Genomic DNA, 18,471 nt, shown 5'->3' on the forward strand with positions numbered 1-18,471 from the left:
CTATGATTATTGTTCCAGTCCTGGGTGGTATTCGTGAATCCAAGACAAACAGGCGGATTATCTACCTCAGCCTTGACAGAGCCTAATCCCGATCTCAGAAGTATAGGACTACCTGATAAATCCTAGGGTCTTGAGCCCCAAGCCTTTAAATCCTATATCTACTGGCATTTCAGCATCGAAGCCCAGTACTAATTCTAAGACTTCACTTCAACCTATTTTGAAATATTGCAGATGATAGCCTAGATGAAATACTGAGAAGAAGTTGAGGAGTGTTTGAGGAATCAAATAAATAAGAAAAGCTTTCTGTATAAAGTGTGTTTGGCCCAGCACAAATTCCATCACTACCAGGCTGAGAATCCAACCCGGACCATCCAGATAGAAGACCAGCTTACTAGCTCTGAGTCACAGGCAATGTTACATCAGTCTTTAAACCTGTACTGATACGAAAGCATCTGTTGTGATTACAAAACAATAGGCTACCTTAGTGAAGACATAGTCTATCTCGAATTGCCATAAATCTTCATAGCAGATGACAGTGAATATAATTTTGTTAAGTTTATACATATAAAGACAAATACACATAAGAACTAAATCTTGTACATTGTAAATTCGTAATAAATTACTCTCACTTAAAGATGTAGTGATACTACTGATTTGTACTACTTTTATGCCCATTGCAATCAAACATAATGACTGGTACCATTCATCTATTTCATCTCCTAGTCTAAGAAGATACTTCCAGTTTGTTATGGTCGGATAGTGATTTATGAAAAAATAGTAGAATTTTGATAGGAAAGCGTAAACTTTAGAGAATCATTCAAAACACATCCTTTGTTATCAAATATAGGCTACTATCTGGATTGAACTGGATGGCATGTGAACCCAGATTTTCTTGCAAGACACGCGACAGAGTGATGGCAGAAGATTATACTTATTTACATGTTTGTAATTTAGTCACACATCTCATTATTACCGATAGTTTATATCAGGCATGGCCAACCGGAGCAGATCTAACCTTCAGTCGAGGTGCAACATGACGTAGAATCTCAAAATACCATGCAGGCATGCGCATAAAAGATATTTACGTCATTGTCGCACCTCGTTTGAAGACTAGAGTTGCCCGGCTGGGCATGCCTGGTTTGGATTACTGACAATCTGCTGTTTTCAAAGTATAAAAACACATCTCTACTAAAATATTTATTATTTCAATAGTTGACAGTCAACTATAATATTACGCTATTCTATAACGCATAGACGTGTTAAAGCTTTTGTGCAAATTACGTCTAACGTATAGGAATCGCGTTTGCATTTTTGTAGATTCTTATATTGAGTGACAAAGTTCAATACAATATATCTTCAGAGTAAAAATTCATATTCTCCATCATCTTGTTATTGTAGGAATTAAAAAATGTATATACATATCCGAACACTCAATTCAGCGTCATCGTAGAACGTAGGCTTACAAAGTTTTTTTAACTGATTTAGGAAAAAAGGACATAAGTATTGTAAACCATTAACACTCTTCTTGTTCCTGTCTGTGAGTTTTTCCCAACGACTTGTACACCCTTTGACACGGAAAATGGTTGCTCTCCTGTAACGTGAATTTCTGTGTCGTTCGGATTAGCGCGCGATACACAAGGGGAAATATTTAGCATCGAGGTCCGATGATGAAATCAAGTAGTAGCAGCGATGTATCCGTATGTCACAGCAGCGATGTATCCGTATGTCACGAAACGACATCTTCCCTACGAAGTCTTTATGGATTAGCGATAGAGCTCTTTCTTCTCGTTACAAAGACCGGACTTCGAATCTCTCTAGATAAAACGCAAGCATATAAACACAGCGCACACGGTGATTCCTGAGGTATTCCGAGGTGGGACTTAGTCTCTGAACAGCGACCAATTTCCATGTCAAAGGTGTACATATCTGGACAGGTAAATGTAAGTCTATACTAGTAAAGACATTCCTTAAGTTAAATTCGTTAGATATAAAGTGTGGCCGAGTGGAAAGTATCTATAAAATCAATCAAAAGCAATATAGTGTTAGCTCTTAAGTTCGATAGAAATCAAGTTCGATATCTTATAGTTCTGCTTACGTAGGAGAATTAGACACGGGACTAAGAAATGGGTTTGCCATTTTAATGAGAATTGGTTCTGTGTCTTGTAATGATACTTTTGTTAAAGGAAAACAGAACATTTTATTGATTAGGACAGCCATTTTGATCACTGATTTTAAATTAATGAACTCTTCTTTTTCTCTTTGAGAATTGTGCCGTTTGTGAGACGGGACTGTCGAAACCCACTGTAGTACTAGAAGCGCATACACAAGTCTCGGGGCGGGCAGGAAGTGCAAGTACAGTACTGTATTCGTTGATGGATAACCAATAAGAATTTGTATTTATTTCACCTGCCACATCCACTACCCTTATTGGACTGAACTTTCAATTCTGTTCTGTCGAACTTAGGAGAGTCCACTGTATTTTTCTTATAATAAAAAAGGCTTTACAGTAGATCTTCGGATTTCATTAAAATTGTATACATAATATCATGCTTACTTACTTACTCACTCACTTACTGGCTTTTAAGGAACCTGGAGGTTCATTGCTGCCCTCACATAAGCCCGCCATCGGTCTCTATCCTGAGCAAAATTAATCCATTCTCTACAATCATATCCCACCTCCCTCAAATCCATTTTAATATTATCTTCCCATCTACGTCTCGGCCTCCCTAAAGGTCTTTTTCCCTCCGGCCTCCCAACTAACACTCTATATGCATTTCTGGATTCGCACATACGTGCTACATGCCCTGCCCATCTCAAACGTCTGGATTTAATGTTTCTAATTATGTCAGGTGAAGAATACAATCCGTGCAGTTGTGTGTTGTGTAACTTTCTCCATTCTCCTGTAACTTCATCCCTTTTAGCCCCAAATATTTTCCTAAGCACCTTATTCTCAAACACCCTTAATCTCTGTTCCTCTCTCAAAGTGAGAGTCCAAGCCTCACAACCATAAAGAACAACCGGCAATATAACTGTTTTATAAATCCTAAATTTCAGATTTTTATATATCATATAAAATAAAATAGTAGACTGATATGACTCATGAATGACGACTTAGTTCCGTTGATACAGTTGTTAACGAGAAATTAAAATGTTTACTGTTTTTGTTTCACATGAGTGACCGTTCTAAGGCATCTGTACTTGGTATGTGATTTTAAGGTATTTAATGTGATTACATTGAGAAGAAGAATTTTGTACTTTCAATACTGTGTGTTGAGACCTAGGGATCTAACTAATCCCGAAATATCGGATTGCATGCAAAGTCGATGTTGCTAAACTGTGTGTTGAAACTTAATAACTCTGAAGAATTGGATTTCTTACAGATTGTATCAGTAGGGTAATATTATTCAACTAAATGTTGAGGCTTAATAACTCTCAAGAGTAGGAATTACTTTCAGATTGTATCAGTGGGGTAATATTATTCAACTAAATGTTGAGGCTTAATAACTCTCAAGAGTAGGAATTACTTCCAGATTGTATCAGTAGGGCAATATTATTCAACTAAATGTTGAGGCTTAATAACTCTCAAGAGTAGGAATTATTTTCAGATTGTATCAGTGGGGTAATATTATTCAACTAAATGTTGAGGCTTAATAACTCTCAAGGGTAGGAATTACTTGCAGATTGTATCAGTAGGGTAATATTATTCAACTAAATGTTGAGGCTTAATAACTCTCAAGAGTAGGAATTACTTTCAGATTGTATCAGTGGGGTAATATTATTCAACTAAATGTTGAGGCTTAATAACTCTCAAGAGTAGGAATTACTTCCAGATTGTATCAGTAGGGTAATATTATTCAACTAAATGTTGAGGCTTAATAACTCTCAAGAGTAGGAATTACTTTCAGATTGTATCAGTAGGGTATCAGTAGGGTAATATTATTCAACTAAATGTTAAGGCTTAATAACTCTCAAGGGTAGGAATTACTTCCAGATTGTATCAGTAGGGTAATATTATTCAATTAAATGTTGAGGCTTAATAACTCTCAAGGGTAGGAATTGCTTTCACATTGTATCAGTGGGGTAGTATTATTCAACTAAATGTTGAGGCTTAATAACTCTCAAGAGTAGGAATTACTTTCAGATTGTATCAGTAGGGTATCAGTGGGGTAATATTATTCAACTAAATATTGAGGCTTAATAACTCTCAAGAGAAGGAATTACTTTAAGATTGTATCAGTAGGGTATCAGTGGGATAATATTATTCAACTAAATATTGAGGCTTAATAACTCTCAAGAGTAGGAATTACTTTCAGATTGTATCAGTAGGGTAATATTATTCAACTAAATGTTGAGGCTTAATAACTCTCAAGGGTAGGAATTACTTTCAGATTGTATCAGTAGGGTAATATTATTGAACTAAATGTTGAGGCTTAATAACTCTCAAGGGTAGGACTTACTTCCAGATTGAATCAGTGGGGTAATATTATTCAACAAAATTTAGAGGCTTAATAACTCTCAAGAGTAGGAATTACTTTCAGATTGTATCAGTAGAGTAGTATTATTCAACTAAATGTTGAGGCTTAATAACTCTCAAGAGTAGGAATTACTTTCAGATTGTATCAGTAGGGTAATATTATTCAACTAAATGTTGAGGCTTAATAACTCTCAAGGGTAGGAATTACTTCCAGATTGTATCAGTAGGGTAATATTATTCAACTAAATGTTGAGGCTTAATAACTCTTAAGGGTAGGAATTACTTCCAGATTGTATCAGTAGGGAAATATTATTCAACTAAATGTTGAGGCTTAATAACTCTCAAGGGTAGGAATTACTTCCAGATTGTATCAGTAGGGTAATATTACTCAACTAAATGTTGAGTCTTAATAACTCTCAAGAGTACGAATTACTTTCAGATTGCATCAGTAGGGTATCAGTAGGGTAATATTATTCAACTTAATGTTGAGGCTTAATAACTCTCAAGGGTAGGAATTACTTCCACATTGTATCAGTAGGGAAATATTATTCAACTAAATGTTGAGGCTTAATAACTCTCAAGGGTAGGAATTACTTCCAGATTGTATTAGTGGGGTAATATTAATAAACTAAATGTTGAGGTTTAATAACTCTCAAGGGTAGGAATTACTTCCAGATTGTATCAGTAGGGTAATATTATTCAGCTAACTGTTGAGGCTTAATAACTCCCAAGAGTAGGAATTACTTTCAGATTGTATCAGTAGGGTATCAGTAGGGTAATATTATTCAACTTAATGTTGAGGCTTAATAACTCTCAAGGGTAGGAATTACTTTCAGATTGTATCAGTGGGGTAATATTATTCAACTAAATGTTGAGGCTTAATAACTCTCAAGAATAGGAATTACTTTCAGATTGTATCAGTAGGGTATCAGTGGGGTAATATTATTCAACTGAATATTGAGGCTTAATAACTCTCAAGAGTAGGAATTACTTTCAGATTGTATCAGTAGGGTAATATTATTCAACTAAATGTTGAGGCTTAATAACTCTCAAGGGTAGGAATTACTTCCAGATTGTATCAGTGGGGTAATATTATTCAACTAAATTTAGAGGCTTAATAACTCTCAAGAGTAGGAATTACTTTCAGATTGTATCAGTAGGGTAATATTATTCAACTAAATGTTGAGGCTTAATAACTCTCAAGGGTAGGAATTACTTCCAGATTGTATCAGTGGGGTAATATTATTCAGCTAAATGTTGAGGCTTAATAACTCTCAAGGGTAGGAATTACTTCCAGATTGTATCAGTAGGGTAATATTATTCAGCTAACTGTTGAGGCTTAATAACTCTCAAGAGTAGGAATTACTTTCAGATTGTATCAGTAGGGTATCAGTAGGGTAATATTATTCAACTTAATGTTGAGGCTTAATAACACTCAAGGGTAGGAATTGCTTTCAGATTGTATCAGTGGGGTGATATTATTCAACTAAATGTTGAGGCTTAATAACTCTCAAGAATAGCAATTACTTTCAGATTGTATCAGTAGGGTATCAGTGGGGTAATATTATTCAACTGAATATTGAGGCTTAATAACTCTCAAGAGTAGGAATTACTTTCAGATTGTATCAGTAGTGTAATATTATTCAACTAAATGTTGAGGCTTAATAACTCTCAAGGGTAGGAATTACTTTCAGATTGTATCAGTAGGGTAATATTATTCAACTAAATGTTGAGGCTTAATAACTCTCAAGGGTAGGAATTACTTCCAGATTGTATCAGTGGGGTAATATTATTCAACTAAATTTAGAGGCTTAATTACTCTCAAGAGTAGGAATTACTTTCAGATTGTATCAGTAGGGTAATATTATTCAACTAAATGTTGAGGCTTAATAACTCTCAAGGGTAGGAATTACTTCCAGATTGTATCAGTAGGGTAATATTATTCAACTAAATGTTGAGGCTTAATAACTCTCAAGGGTAGGAATGACTTCCAGATTGTATCAGTGGGGTAATATTATTCAACTAAATGTTGAGGCTTAATAACTCTCAAGAGTAGGAATTACATCCAGATTGTATCAGTAGGGTAATATTATTCAACTAAATGTTGAGGCTTAATAACTCTCAAGAGTAGGAATTACATCCAGATTGTATCAGTAGGGTAATATTATTCAACTAAATGTTGAGACTTAATAACTCTCAAGAGTAGGAATTACTTTCAGATTGTATCAGTAGTGTATCAGTAGGGTAATATTATTCAACTAAAATAATGTTGAGGCTTAATAACTCTCAAGGGTAGGAATTACTTCCAGATTGTATCAGTAGGGTAATATTATTCAGCTAAATGTTGAGGCTTAATAACTCTCAAGGATAGGAATTACTTCCAGATTGTATCAGTAGGGTAATATTATTCAATTAAATGTTGAGGCTTAATAACTCTCAAGGGTAGGAATTACTTCCAGATTGTATCAGTAGGGTAATATTATTCAACTAAATGTTGAGGCTTAAAACGCTCAAGGGTAGGAATTACTTCCAGATTGTATCAGTGGGGTAATATTATTCAACTAAATGTTGAGGCTTAATAACTCTCAAGGGTAGGAATTACTTCCAGATTGTATCAGTAGGGTAATATTTTTCAACTATGGTCCGTCCCAGGAATATGTGGAGTAATTTCGCGCATATGGGGAAGGAATCTATCTGTCGGAGTGTATTGTGGGCAGCATCACCTCGAATCCGCTAAGAAGATACTCGTGGTAGAATTTAGAGCAGAGTTCAGACAGAAATTATCCCCTCCTGCAAGCGATTGCTCGCTTCGTTCACGCAATACTTATCCCTGGGCAGTCATCGACCCTAGTGTTCCCATATACCACTTGCGCAGAGGTCTTGTTCCGTCTTTCTACTCCACAGATTCCTGAGAGGAACCATAGAAAAAATTATGGTTTAATTAACGACGCTCGCAACTGCCGAGGTTATATCAGCGCCGCCGGTGTGCCGGAATTTTGTCCCGCAGGAGTTCTTTTACATGACAGTAAATCTACTGACATGAGCCTGTCGCATTTTAAACACACTTAAATGCTATCGACCTGGGCCGGGATCGAACCTGCAACCTCTATTATAGAAGGCCAGCGCTATTCCAACTACGCTACCGAGGCCGACCGGACCATAGATGCTGAGGCTTAATAACCCTAAAAGGTCGGAATTACTTCCAGTTTCTACCAGTAAGGTAATATTATTCAACTAGATGTTGTAGTTTAATAATTCTGAAGGGTTGGACTTGCAGATTGTATCAGTGGAATAATATTATTCAACTAGATGTTGAGACCTAATAACTCTGAAGGGTCGAATTTCTTCCAGATTGTATCAGTAGGGTAATATTATTCAACTAGATGTTGAGACTTAATATTCCCAAAGTGTCAGAATTACATGCAGTCTCAATCATAAATATAATATTTCCCAACTGTGTGTTGAGAATAACTGAAGAGTCGGAATTTCTTGCAGATTTTATGAGTGGGGTAATATTAGTCAATTGGATTTAATAACTGCCAATTGCTGAAATTACTTGCAGATTCTATCATCAGGATAATATTGCTCAGCTGTGTGTTGAGACGTAATAACTCCACATAATATTTTCCATCTCTATATTAGGACTTAGGCCTAATGTTTCCAAACTGTCAAATTACGGTACTTCTAGGTTTCATTATCAGGATCATATTTCCAACTGTATGTTGGGAATTAATGTCTCCAAACGTGTCAAATTACTTGCAGGCTCCATCATCAGCATAATTTTGCTAAACTGCGAATTAAAACTTAATATCTCAAAAATGTCAGAACTGCTTGCAGGTACCATTATCAACTTAATATTTCCAAAATGTGTGGTGAAACTCTAATATCTCAAAAGTATCAGAACTACTTAGGTACTTCTATGTTCTATCGTCAGAATAAAATGTTCAACTAGCCTATGTGTTGAGACTTAGTATCTCCATCGGAACTGCTTCCAGGTTCTATTATTAATTTAATTTTCCCAAACGTGTGTTGAGACTTATTATCTGAGAAGTGTCGAAATTACCTGCTTGAATGTTCCACCGTCAAAATCTCCAAAGATTCGGAACTACATCCAGATTCTATCGTCAACAAAGAGTCGAAATAACTTGCAGGTACCATCGTCAGAATAATATTGCCCAGGTGTGTGTTGAAACTTAATATCTCTGAAGTTTCGCAACTACTTACAGGTTTCATCGTCAGGCTAACATATTCCATTGTCAGGATAATATAGTTTAGACGCAATATCTCCTAATTATGGGAACTATTGCTGGTTCCATCATCGAGATAATATTTTCCAACTATATATTGATCTTAATGTCGCCAAAGTGCCGAACTACTGCAGGTTCATCGTTAGATCACATCACAGGTATAACGACCCTAATGGAGTAGGTGCCCCTGTTGATGGAACTTGCAAGTAGTTCTGAATCTTAGAACTGTCGTATAGCACAAATGGAAGCCCAAAATTCTTCTTCTACATATAGCTTGACTTGATTCTATCAAATTTTTGCGAGTTACGTCTAAAAGTAAACTCCGTTACACGTATTGATCTGTGTTGAGAGATGAACACTTTAATATTATTCGTAATATTAGTTCCTTTGACATAATGTAGGTGCTTCATGTGTCGTTACTTTCTTGAGCTGAACACTGACACTAACAGACTAATCAGCACTGATTGTCAGTTGAATCTACATGACGGTCAACCTCCACTCTAGTGGACTTCAAGGGACAGTTGATGCATAGTGGAATCTTAGTGTCTTTATCCACTTTACTTAGAAATTATTGATTAAGAGCAATTTTTCGATACAGCTGATGTTGTGGGACGTCCACTTGTATGATGGTATGTATTGTGCAGGTGCAACCCGGAGGGCGAGCTGGCGTTCCCGCCCTTCAGCAGCCCCTGCGGGTCGGGCTCTACGGCCAGCATGGCCTACCTCAAGTCCGCGCCCTACTCCGTTAACGGCATAGGTCTGGCCATGCCCGCCATGGATTCACTGCACTCCAGCATGGGCTACCCAGCAGGCAATCCGCGCAAACAGCGACGCGAGAGGACCACGTTCACCCGGGCGCAATTGGACGTCCTGGAGGCGCTGTTCGCCAAAACGCGCTACCCCGACATCTTCATGCGGGAGGAAGTGGCGCTCAAGATCAACCTGCCAGAATCCAGGGTTCAGGTAACTTGTGTTTTCGGTAGAGCAATGCTGACACGGAACCAAGGTTTCTTCCATTACACATCTCACAGTACGTGCCGGGGTCCAATGTCGAACTCTTTATTGACAAATCTTCATCTAATAGACTGAACTACGACTGAGCCCTGATTATCGTAACACGTAAAATAAATACGTTATAGGCCTACTTCTATATTAGTTTGAGTACATGAACGTACAAGGACCTTTCTTCGTTTTAGGAAACTGGTAGAACATTATAATAAACAACGGATCAATTTCTTTTCTCAGGCTTTATTGTAGTCTTAATCATGAGAGCGTTGTTTCCATCTGCACACACATCCCTATTTACAATTTAGAATCATGGCTGTCAGAAACATAAATCCGTGGCGTTGCTTAGGCCCTAAGATATACCCAAATACCTTACTGTAATAATACCGGACAGCTAGCAGTTCTGCGCACGAACGACGCTGGTGCTGCTACCTAGGCGGTCGGTGTGGCGATACTCGCGAAATAAGCTGTAATCAACTGCAATGATATTGTTGCTGGGCTAGTTAATAGTGTTATTAATTAGTACTGTGATGTGCTGTTTATAATTGCTACAAAAATTACAGCATTACAAAATTGCTCCAAATCGTACTTTCGATTTCCGAGGGATCATAAAACGTGAGTCAACAACATTCTTTAGTGCGCCTAATTCCTTCGTCCTTGTGTTGATAGAAAAATAAAAATTAGCTTTTTTATTTAGACCTAATAAATGAATATAAATTAAAATGTATTGGAAATTTTAAGGTTTTATCAAATTAAGTTTTATTGTTGTCCACATGCCTTTACTAATTATTACAAGCATCAGATTATTATCAAATTTGATCTTTGCAGTTGTCAGCAATGTGTATATGAAGCATTATTGTAAATTCATTCCTAATGTCAGAATTGATTTTGTCTCACTAAACCAAAAAAAAAAAAAAAAATGTAACAATTAATTACGGAAACTAATATGAAGTATGCAATATATCTCATAATATGCAGCTTTGATATAAGATAATAATTTTACATTAAATATCATTCAACATTTCTTAAGTGTTTCATATATTATTCCACATTAGTAACTCACGTTTTAAACAATAGTCCGAATCCCGCTACGTTAATATTTGTATTTGTTGACGTAATTCTATCCCCCTCCGCTAGATGTCAGGTCCGCGATAATTCGCACTCAAGTCAATGCTGCTAGTATACAGCTGTCCGGTATTATTATAGTAAGGTATGTGATATGCCTGCTTAATGCTATTGCCCCAAGTAGGCCTAACTTATGTGAATTCTTAGTCAAATTGGCAAAGCTTCATTTCTCACATTAGTTTATTCAACCTTGTCGGACCATAAAGAAAACAACTATCGCAATGCTCATATTTTATATGTTGTACAATATTACAGTATTGTGAAATTTTAATTTTCCTACCAATTTTTTTTTCTATTGTTCTATTAAAATTATAGCATATATCCTATTAACCTGTTGTATCCTATAAGATACTTTGTCAATTTAAGGGTTAAAAAAATCCCACGATATAATTACATACATTTCCCGTATAATTTAACTTTACCAACCATATAAGGTACATAGGCTATCGCATCATAGCTGCGTGGTGAAAGGTGTCATGTTATGGACTATCGTTAAGGAATTAGCGCTACTTCGAGTCTTTATAGAAGAAAAAAACTTTCTCTTGAAATTTCGGCTAGTGTATGGGATCGCTGCCCATCCAACAACGTAATGAATTTTCGAAGCTATAATAAGTAGTGAAAAAATTCATTTTCGCAAGCCAGCGATGACGGTTGGGGGGATTATCGTGCTAACCACACGTTACCCTAAACTGGTTGAATGATCGTTTACCTCTGCTGATGCATGAAGATGTGAGGCCAGCCATTGGCTGACAGGCCTTGGCCCTCCGTGGGCTGCCTCACAACGGATTTGTAACCACATATACTTTTATATGAAGTGTACTTACATGAACTGTATATGCTATGAAATGTAATCACATCAACCACAGACTCATCATGGATAACAGCTAGTTCATCGATATAAAATATACCGCACAATACGACTCCCCCAAATAGACTAGACACGTCTGTCTTGACAACAAACAGCCACCGGCGTAGCTCACTCGACAGGACCTGGGTTCGGGCGTGGGTTCGATTCCCGCTTGAGCTGATTACCTGGTTGGATTTTTCCGAGGTTTTCCCCAATAACAAGGCGAATGTTAGGTAATCTATGGCGAATATTCGGCCTCTTCTAGCCAAATACCATCTCGCAATCACCAATTCCATCGACACTCAATAACCTAGTAGTTGATACAGCGTCATTAAATAACCTACTAAAAATACTGTTTCGTGATGTAGGCACTTTTTTATATATTGTGCCATAACATATCTATGGTTGGGACGGAAGAAAGTCAATTTGCAGCATAACCATTGATGATCCTATAGTCTATGCTAACGGCAACGATGAGTTAGCCAAAGTGAATTCTTACGAGGATATTCAGCACCAGAGATACCAGACGTAACTCGATAAGGCCTACATAGACCAACATTTGCATATCATTATATCTCACAAAATAGGGCGTTCCCAATCTAATTCGCAAACCAGTCAGATCTGTCGAAAGAGCGTCTCCGACTGAAGCTAGGTTACGAGGATTCATACAAAATGTTGTACTTCCCTGGCCATTCTCGTTCGGTACCTAATTATGAAATTCGTACACCGCTATGTCATGTTCGTCTTTAAATTAAATTATGCGAAATGAGTGAAAATAGAGAATATTGGTACCATGAAGTAATAGTCTACTAAAACGATTTAAATATAGAATCAAAACAATACTACTGCACCAAATACACAGGCCCATCATGAACAACAAACTGTTGCGTATTGTACTTACACCAAACACAAGTAGAGTCTAATAGCACTCCGCCAAGCACACAGACCCATCCTGCTTAACACAGTTGTATAGACTGATATAGTCTTACACAGTTGCATGACATGATTAAATGAATTGAGAGTAGGCCTACCATACGATTCCACCAAAGCACACATAGGATATTTCTGTGGTGTTTGGGTAAAGGGAGATAAGTCATAAAATGAGTTTTCAGTTAAATTAAAATTACACATTGAACCCTTATTGCAAATAATTTTCTACATAGATAAAACACATCAATACTAGTATTCTTTTGTTTTTTGCACATAAACTTGTAGAATTTAACTGGTGTATTGCCCTGGGGAACAAAACTCCATTTGCACAAAGGAAATGACTTATACCCCTTTAATCTAAACAACAGATTTACCTATCTTGGATAACACATAGTTGCATGACGTACTAAATTAAACCGATAAATAATGTGACACACTAAGAACGTAGAACCAACCCCGACGACACGCAGTTTTATGACATAAGTTTACTTAAATAAATAATATAATACGACTCCACTAAGCACACGTTGGACTACCTATCCAGGATAACACACAGTTGCATGATATTTCAAATGAAGTAAATGTATAATGCGACTCCACCAAACACACAGAAACATCCTGGATAACATGTGGAAGCGTGACGTGCTAAAATGAAGCATGTGAATAATACAATTTCACCAAGCACACAGACCCATTCTGGATAACACAAAGATGCATGATGCGCTAAAATGGAGCACGTGAATAATACGACTTCACCAAGCACACAGACCCATCTTGGATAACACAAAGATGTGCAAAAATGAAGCACGTGGATAACATGACTTCACTAAGCACACAGATCCATCCTGGATAACAAATGTGCTAAAATGGAGCACGTGAATAATACGACTTCGCCAAGCACATAGACCCATCTTGGATAACACAAACATGTGCAAAAATGAAGCACGTGGATAACATGACTTCACTAAGCACACAGATCCATCCTGGATAACAAATGTGCTAAAATGGAGCACGTGAATAATACGACTTCACCAAGCACAGACCCATCTTGGATAACATAAAGATGCATGATGTGCTAAAATGAATCACGTGATTAATATGACTCCACTAAGCACACATACCAATCCTGGATAACATATAGATGCATGCCGCAATAAAATGAAGCATGTCAATAATACGACTTCACCAAGTATACAGACCCATCTTGGATAACATAAATATGCATGATGTGCTAAAATGAAGCACGTGATTAATACGACTCTACTAAGCACACATACCAATCCTGGATAACATATAGATGCATGACGCAATAAAATGAAGCACGTGAATAATACGACTTTACCAAGCACACGGACCCATCCTGGATAACTCAACGATACATGATGTGCTAAAATGAAGCACGTGAATAATACGACTTTACCAAGCACACAGCCCCATCCTGGATAATTCAACGATACATGATGTGCTAAAATGAAGCACGTGAATAATACGACTTTACCAAGCACACAGACCCATCCTGGATAACTCAACGATACATGATGTGCTAAAATGAAGCACGTGAATAATACGACTTTACCAAGCACACAGACCCATCCTGGATAACTCAACGATACATGATGTGCTAAAATGAAGCACGTGAATAATACGACTTTACCAAGCACACAGACCCATCCTGGATAACTCAACGATACATGATGTGCTAAAATGAAGCACGTGAATAATACGACTTTACCAAGCACACAGACCCATCTTGGATAACTCAACGATACATGATGTGCTAAAATCAAGCACGTGAATAATACGACTTCACCAAGCACACAGATTCATCCTGGACAACACATATTTGGATGACGTGATTAAATTAAGCGCACGTATAATACGATGTCACCAAACAGAGGCCTAGGTCTATATATCCTGGATAACACACAGTTGCATGACGTTTTTAATTAAGCACTTGTATAGGCTTAATAAATTCCAGCTACCACAGAGATTCATTCTGGATAACACATAGTTATATGACGTGCTAATGTGAAGCACGTGTATAATACGACTCCAAACACACATACCCGTCCTGGACGACAAACAGTTTTATGACATGCTTAAATAAAACGCACATATAATAAGATTCCACCAAGCACACTGACTTATCTTGGAAGATAAACCGTTGAATTAAATGCTCATAATAAAATACATACATAGGCCTAATGGCGGCCGGGTAGCTCAGTTGTCCACTGGCTACGGACTGGAAGGTCCGGGGTTCGATCCCTAGGTGGTGACAGGATTTTTTCTCGTTGCCAAACTTTCAGAACGGCCCCGAGGTTCACTCAGCCTCCTATAAAATTGAGTATCGGGTCCTTCCCGGGGGTAAAAGGCGGTCAGAGCGTGGTGCCGACCACACCACCTCATTCTAGTGCCGAGGTCATGGAAAGCATGGGGCTCTACCTCCATGCCCCCAAGTGCCTTCATGGCATGTTACGGGGATACCTTTTACCTTTACATAGGCCTAATAAAAGTTACCAAGCACGGAGACCATCCTGGATAACACAGTTACATGATATGCTTAAATGAAGCATATGTATATCCAGGAAGCACACAGGGCCGTCGTGGACAATAAACAGTCTCATCTCGTATTTACATGAAGAATATGTATAATACGACTGCAACAAACACATACTTAGATCCGTCCTGAATAACAAACATTTGTACAACGTTTTTAAATGAAACATGTCTAATACGACTGGAACAAGTACCAGTCGCATCCTGGATAATAAATGTTGCATAATAGGCCTATACATCAGCAAATTATCTACATGTTATAATACGACTCCACCAAGCACATAGACCCACAGTGGACAACAAAGTTTCACGGTGTAAAGTACCTTCATAATATGACTACACTAATAATACCCCTACATAATCTGGGTTCACGGCGTTTGTTGCATGTTGAGCCACATTTGAAGGAAAGATGTAACTGTGAGTCTGAGGACACGCTTGCTCGCGGCCCATGGGTTGACGCAGCGTCTTCTTACGAAGCCAGAAGAGTGCCAGGTGCTGCGGCAGGTATCGATTTTACGACCCTCGCGCGGGGAGATGCCCCACGCTAACTAGGAATGCGCCACCGAAACATTTGGTGTATTAGCTTGCCTCCACGTCCCCTATACACGCTTTAGTGTGATGTAGTAGGATCTGTGTACAATCATAACTCGACTGCATGTTGGTCTTCAGTTGCTTCTTTATCCACCAACATTTTTTTCCTTTGTCATTCCGCTGCTTTTGTCTATTATAAATCTTATTGGGCTTCACTCCTGTCAACTCGAACAAGACACTTGTGAGATACTGTGGGATTCCCGGGTCATACTCTTCACAGCTCAAGTGCTCGGATGCTGTGGTTGGACAGTAACCTATCAGCACAATATCAAAGTGACTTTCTTGATGTAGGGTGGAGAAATAGCGACACAGTGAAATGTTAAATTGTCTGAATACTAATTTTGTGTAACGCAACTTATAAATAATTTGGTCATTTACATTTTTTAATCCTGTTATTCTACATGTAAAGTTCATGGATCATTCACTAAATAGATTAAATGAAATATCTAATAAATAGTAACAAATAGATAAACAAATAAATATAGACTAATTTTACAATACGTTGTCATAGATTAAATAAAATATCTAATAAATAATAATAAATATATAAACAAATAAATATAGACTAATTTTGCAATATGTTGCCCCACTCCTATACGAAAGTCACACACACACACACACACACACACACACACACATACACACACACACAATAAGAAAATCAGAGTTCAATTTAAACAAGCGAAATTATTTTACCCAAAATAAAATACATTGCTTGAACAGTAGCGTTCCTGGTTAAGTATCTAGCAGACACGGATCCGATTCCTAACTTAGTAGCATGTAAGTCAGTATGTATCTACCTTCTATAGAGAATGGTTGTCTCTCTTGTAGGCCTACTTATTTTGCTCTGCTTTAAAGAGGTTGTCTTGTATCACATGCTCATTATCTCTCCCCATCTGAATGATTAATGTTAGTTTTACAGTCTCACAAGAGTGGTGACCTAATGATAGAAAGAAAGTCGATGAAAGTTTATTATTATTATTATTATTATTATTATTATTATTATTATTATTATTATTATTATTATTTGTTGTTACGGAGGTGATGGTTAGAAAGCTACAAACTAAGTATATAAAAATTCTATTGACCACCACAATTGACGTATTTCAAAACAGGCTTGTACAATAATTAGTAATAAAGAATAATATCGTGGCAGTAGACGAGAAAGAAAAAATGGCGAGTTTGAGCGAAGTCAGAATATAGCTGTAATCTAAAACGTGGCGGTAAGAATAAGAAGAAAAGGGAGAGAAGATAAATAAGAAGATAATATAACTCGATCGGTGTCAGAGTTGGGTTTCACCCTGCTTCTCACTTGGGATGGGACATACAAACCAGCCCGTACCTGGCCTCACCGCGGGAAGCCGTCTATGAACTCTTTGTGCGTGCGGAATGGAGGGTCCATTATTGGCAGAGTTTGCATGAGCGGAAAACTGTTACAGTGTGGGAGAAACGTGCCGGAATGCAATGCCAAGGCACGGCCGAGCCTGTCCTCGCATAACGAGCTCTCCTGCGCCCAGCAGTTGGTGCAGTGTCGCTAAACAGTGACTATAATAGCAACGCCAAGCAATCGTCTCTCTGATTGCAATTAACAAGCCAGGGATTACCACGTCTCTATTACTTTCCATTGTAAGTTATTAGTTTACAAAATTGTATTCTTCATAAATCCGATAAACATCATTTCCCTACTAGGCTTACTTGTATATTCTTTTACATTTCCGAAGAACCTCAATTCATTGCTGCACGAATATTTTTGTAAGTCTACGTGTTTTTAACCCTACACATTATCGAGGATTCTCACTTCACTATTAGACTACATGTATTTTCTTGTACATGTGTACTCTTGTACAATACCAGAGACCTCAGGTCACATCTATATTTATGTTCTTGAACATAAGTTACGTTTGAGCAAATGCTGGGTAACTATCGGTGCTGGACTCCGGACTCATTTCATCGGAATTATCATCTTCATCTCATTCAGACGCTAAATAACCTGAGATGTTGATACAGCGTCGTAAAATAACTTACTAACAAAAAACATAAGTTACGTGCTCTCGTACATTTCCTGTTTACTGTATTACTGTGTAGAATAAATCTTGTACTTAATCTGGAATGCATCAGTTCATTGCTATATGAATCTTCTCGCTTGTTTTTTTTTTTTTCCTCCATGAAACCACGTGTATTCTTGTTCGTTTTGGTAAACCGCATAATGCATACTATTTTACGTTTCCGATACATCTTACTTCACTACATATGGATACTCTTGTTCGTTTTGTAAATCTCGATTCACTGCCATATTGTATACATATAATTATGTATGTTTTCGACACATTTCAATACACTAGAGCACTAGACTGTTGTTTTGTTGTTTAGTCAACTGTCCGAAGACAGATCTGAACCTCACAAGTGACACCAAGAAGGCACCACTTATGAGGCGACTAGGACAGGAGATAATGAGGTAAGGTGGCCAGTTCCTTTCCCCCTCCATTGCATATATCGCCGACTAGTTACATATTACACTAGTCAGACTTCAGATGCATACAAACAATTGTTCTTCCTCTGACACATATCGTCAAGTGAAACGTACTGCCTGATAATAGATGTACATAATCAGCCAGAGCCTCAACCAGAGGATTACACTAAAATAGGGCCTATTATGATACAAATAGCATTTAGAGAACCGGAGGTTCATTACTGTC

At 37.5% G+C, this 18,471-nt stretch overlaps 1 protein-coding gene across 6 annotated transcripts in view; it reads left to right on the forward strand.

Annotated features, from left to right (window-relative positions):
• Nucleotides 1-18,471, forward strand: part of LOC138696302 (homeobox protein OTX2-like) — a 183,332-nt gene that overhangs the window by 144,631 nt on the left and 20,230 nt on the right. For all 6 annotated transcript variants that reach the window (XM_069821068.1, XM_069821071.1, XM_069821066.1 and 3 more), the window contains one exon: nt 9,366-9,684. In XM_069821068.1, the coding sequence (XP_069677169.1) occupies nt 9,366-9,684 (319 nt within the window). The remainder of the gene's footprint in view (nt 1-9,365; nt 9,685-18,471) is intronic.

This window comes from Periplaneta americana, chromosome 3 (assembly GCF_040183065.1).
Source record: "Periplaneta americana isolate PAMFEO1 chromosome 3, P.americana_PAMFEO1_priV1, whole genome shotgun sequence".
NCBI classification, from domain to species: domain Eukaryota; kingdom Metazoa; phylum Arthropoda; class Insecta; order Blattodea; family Blattidae; genus Periplaneta; species Periplaneta americana.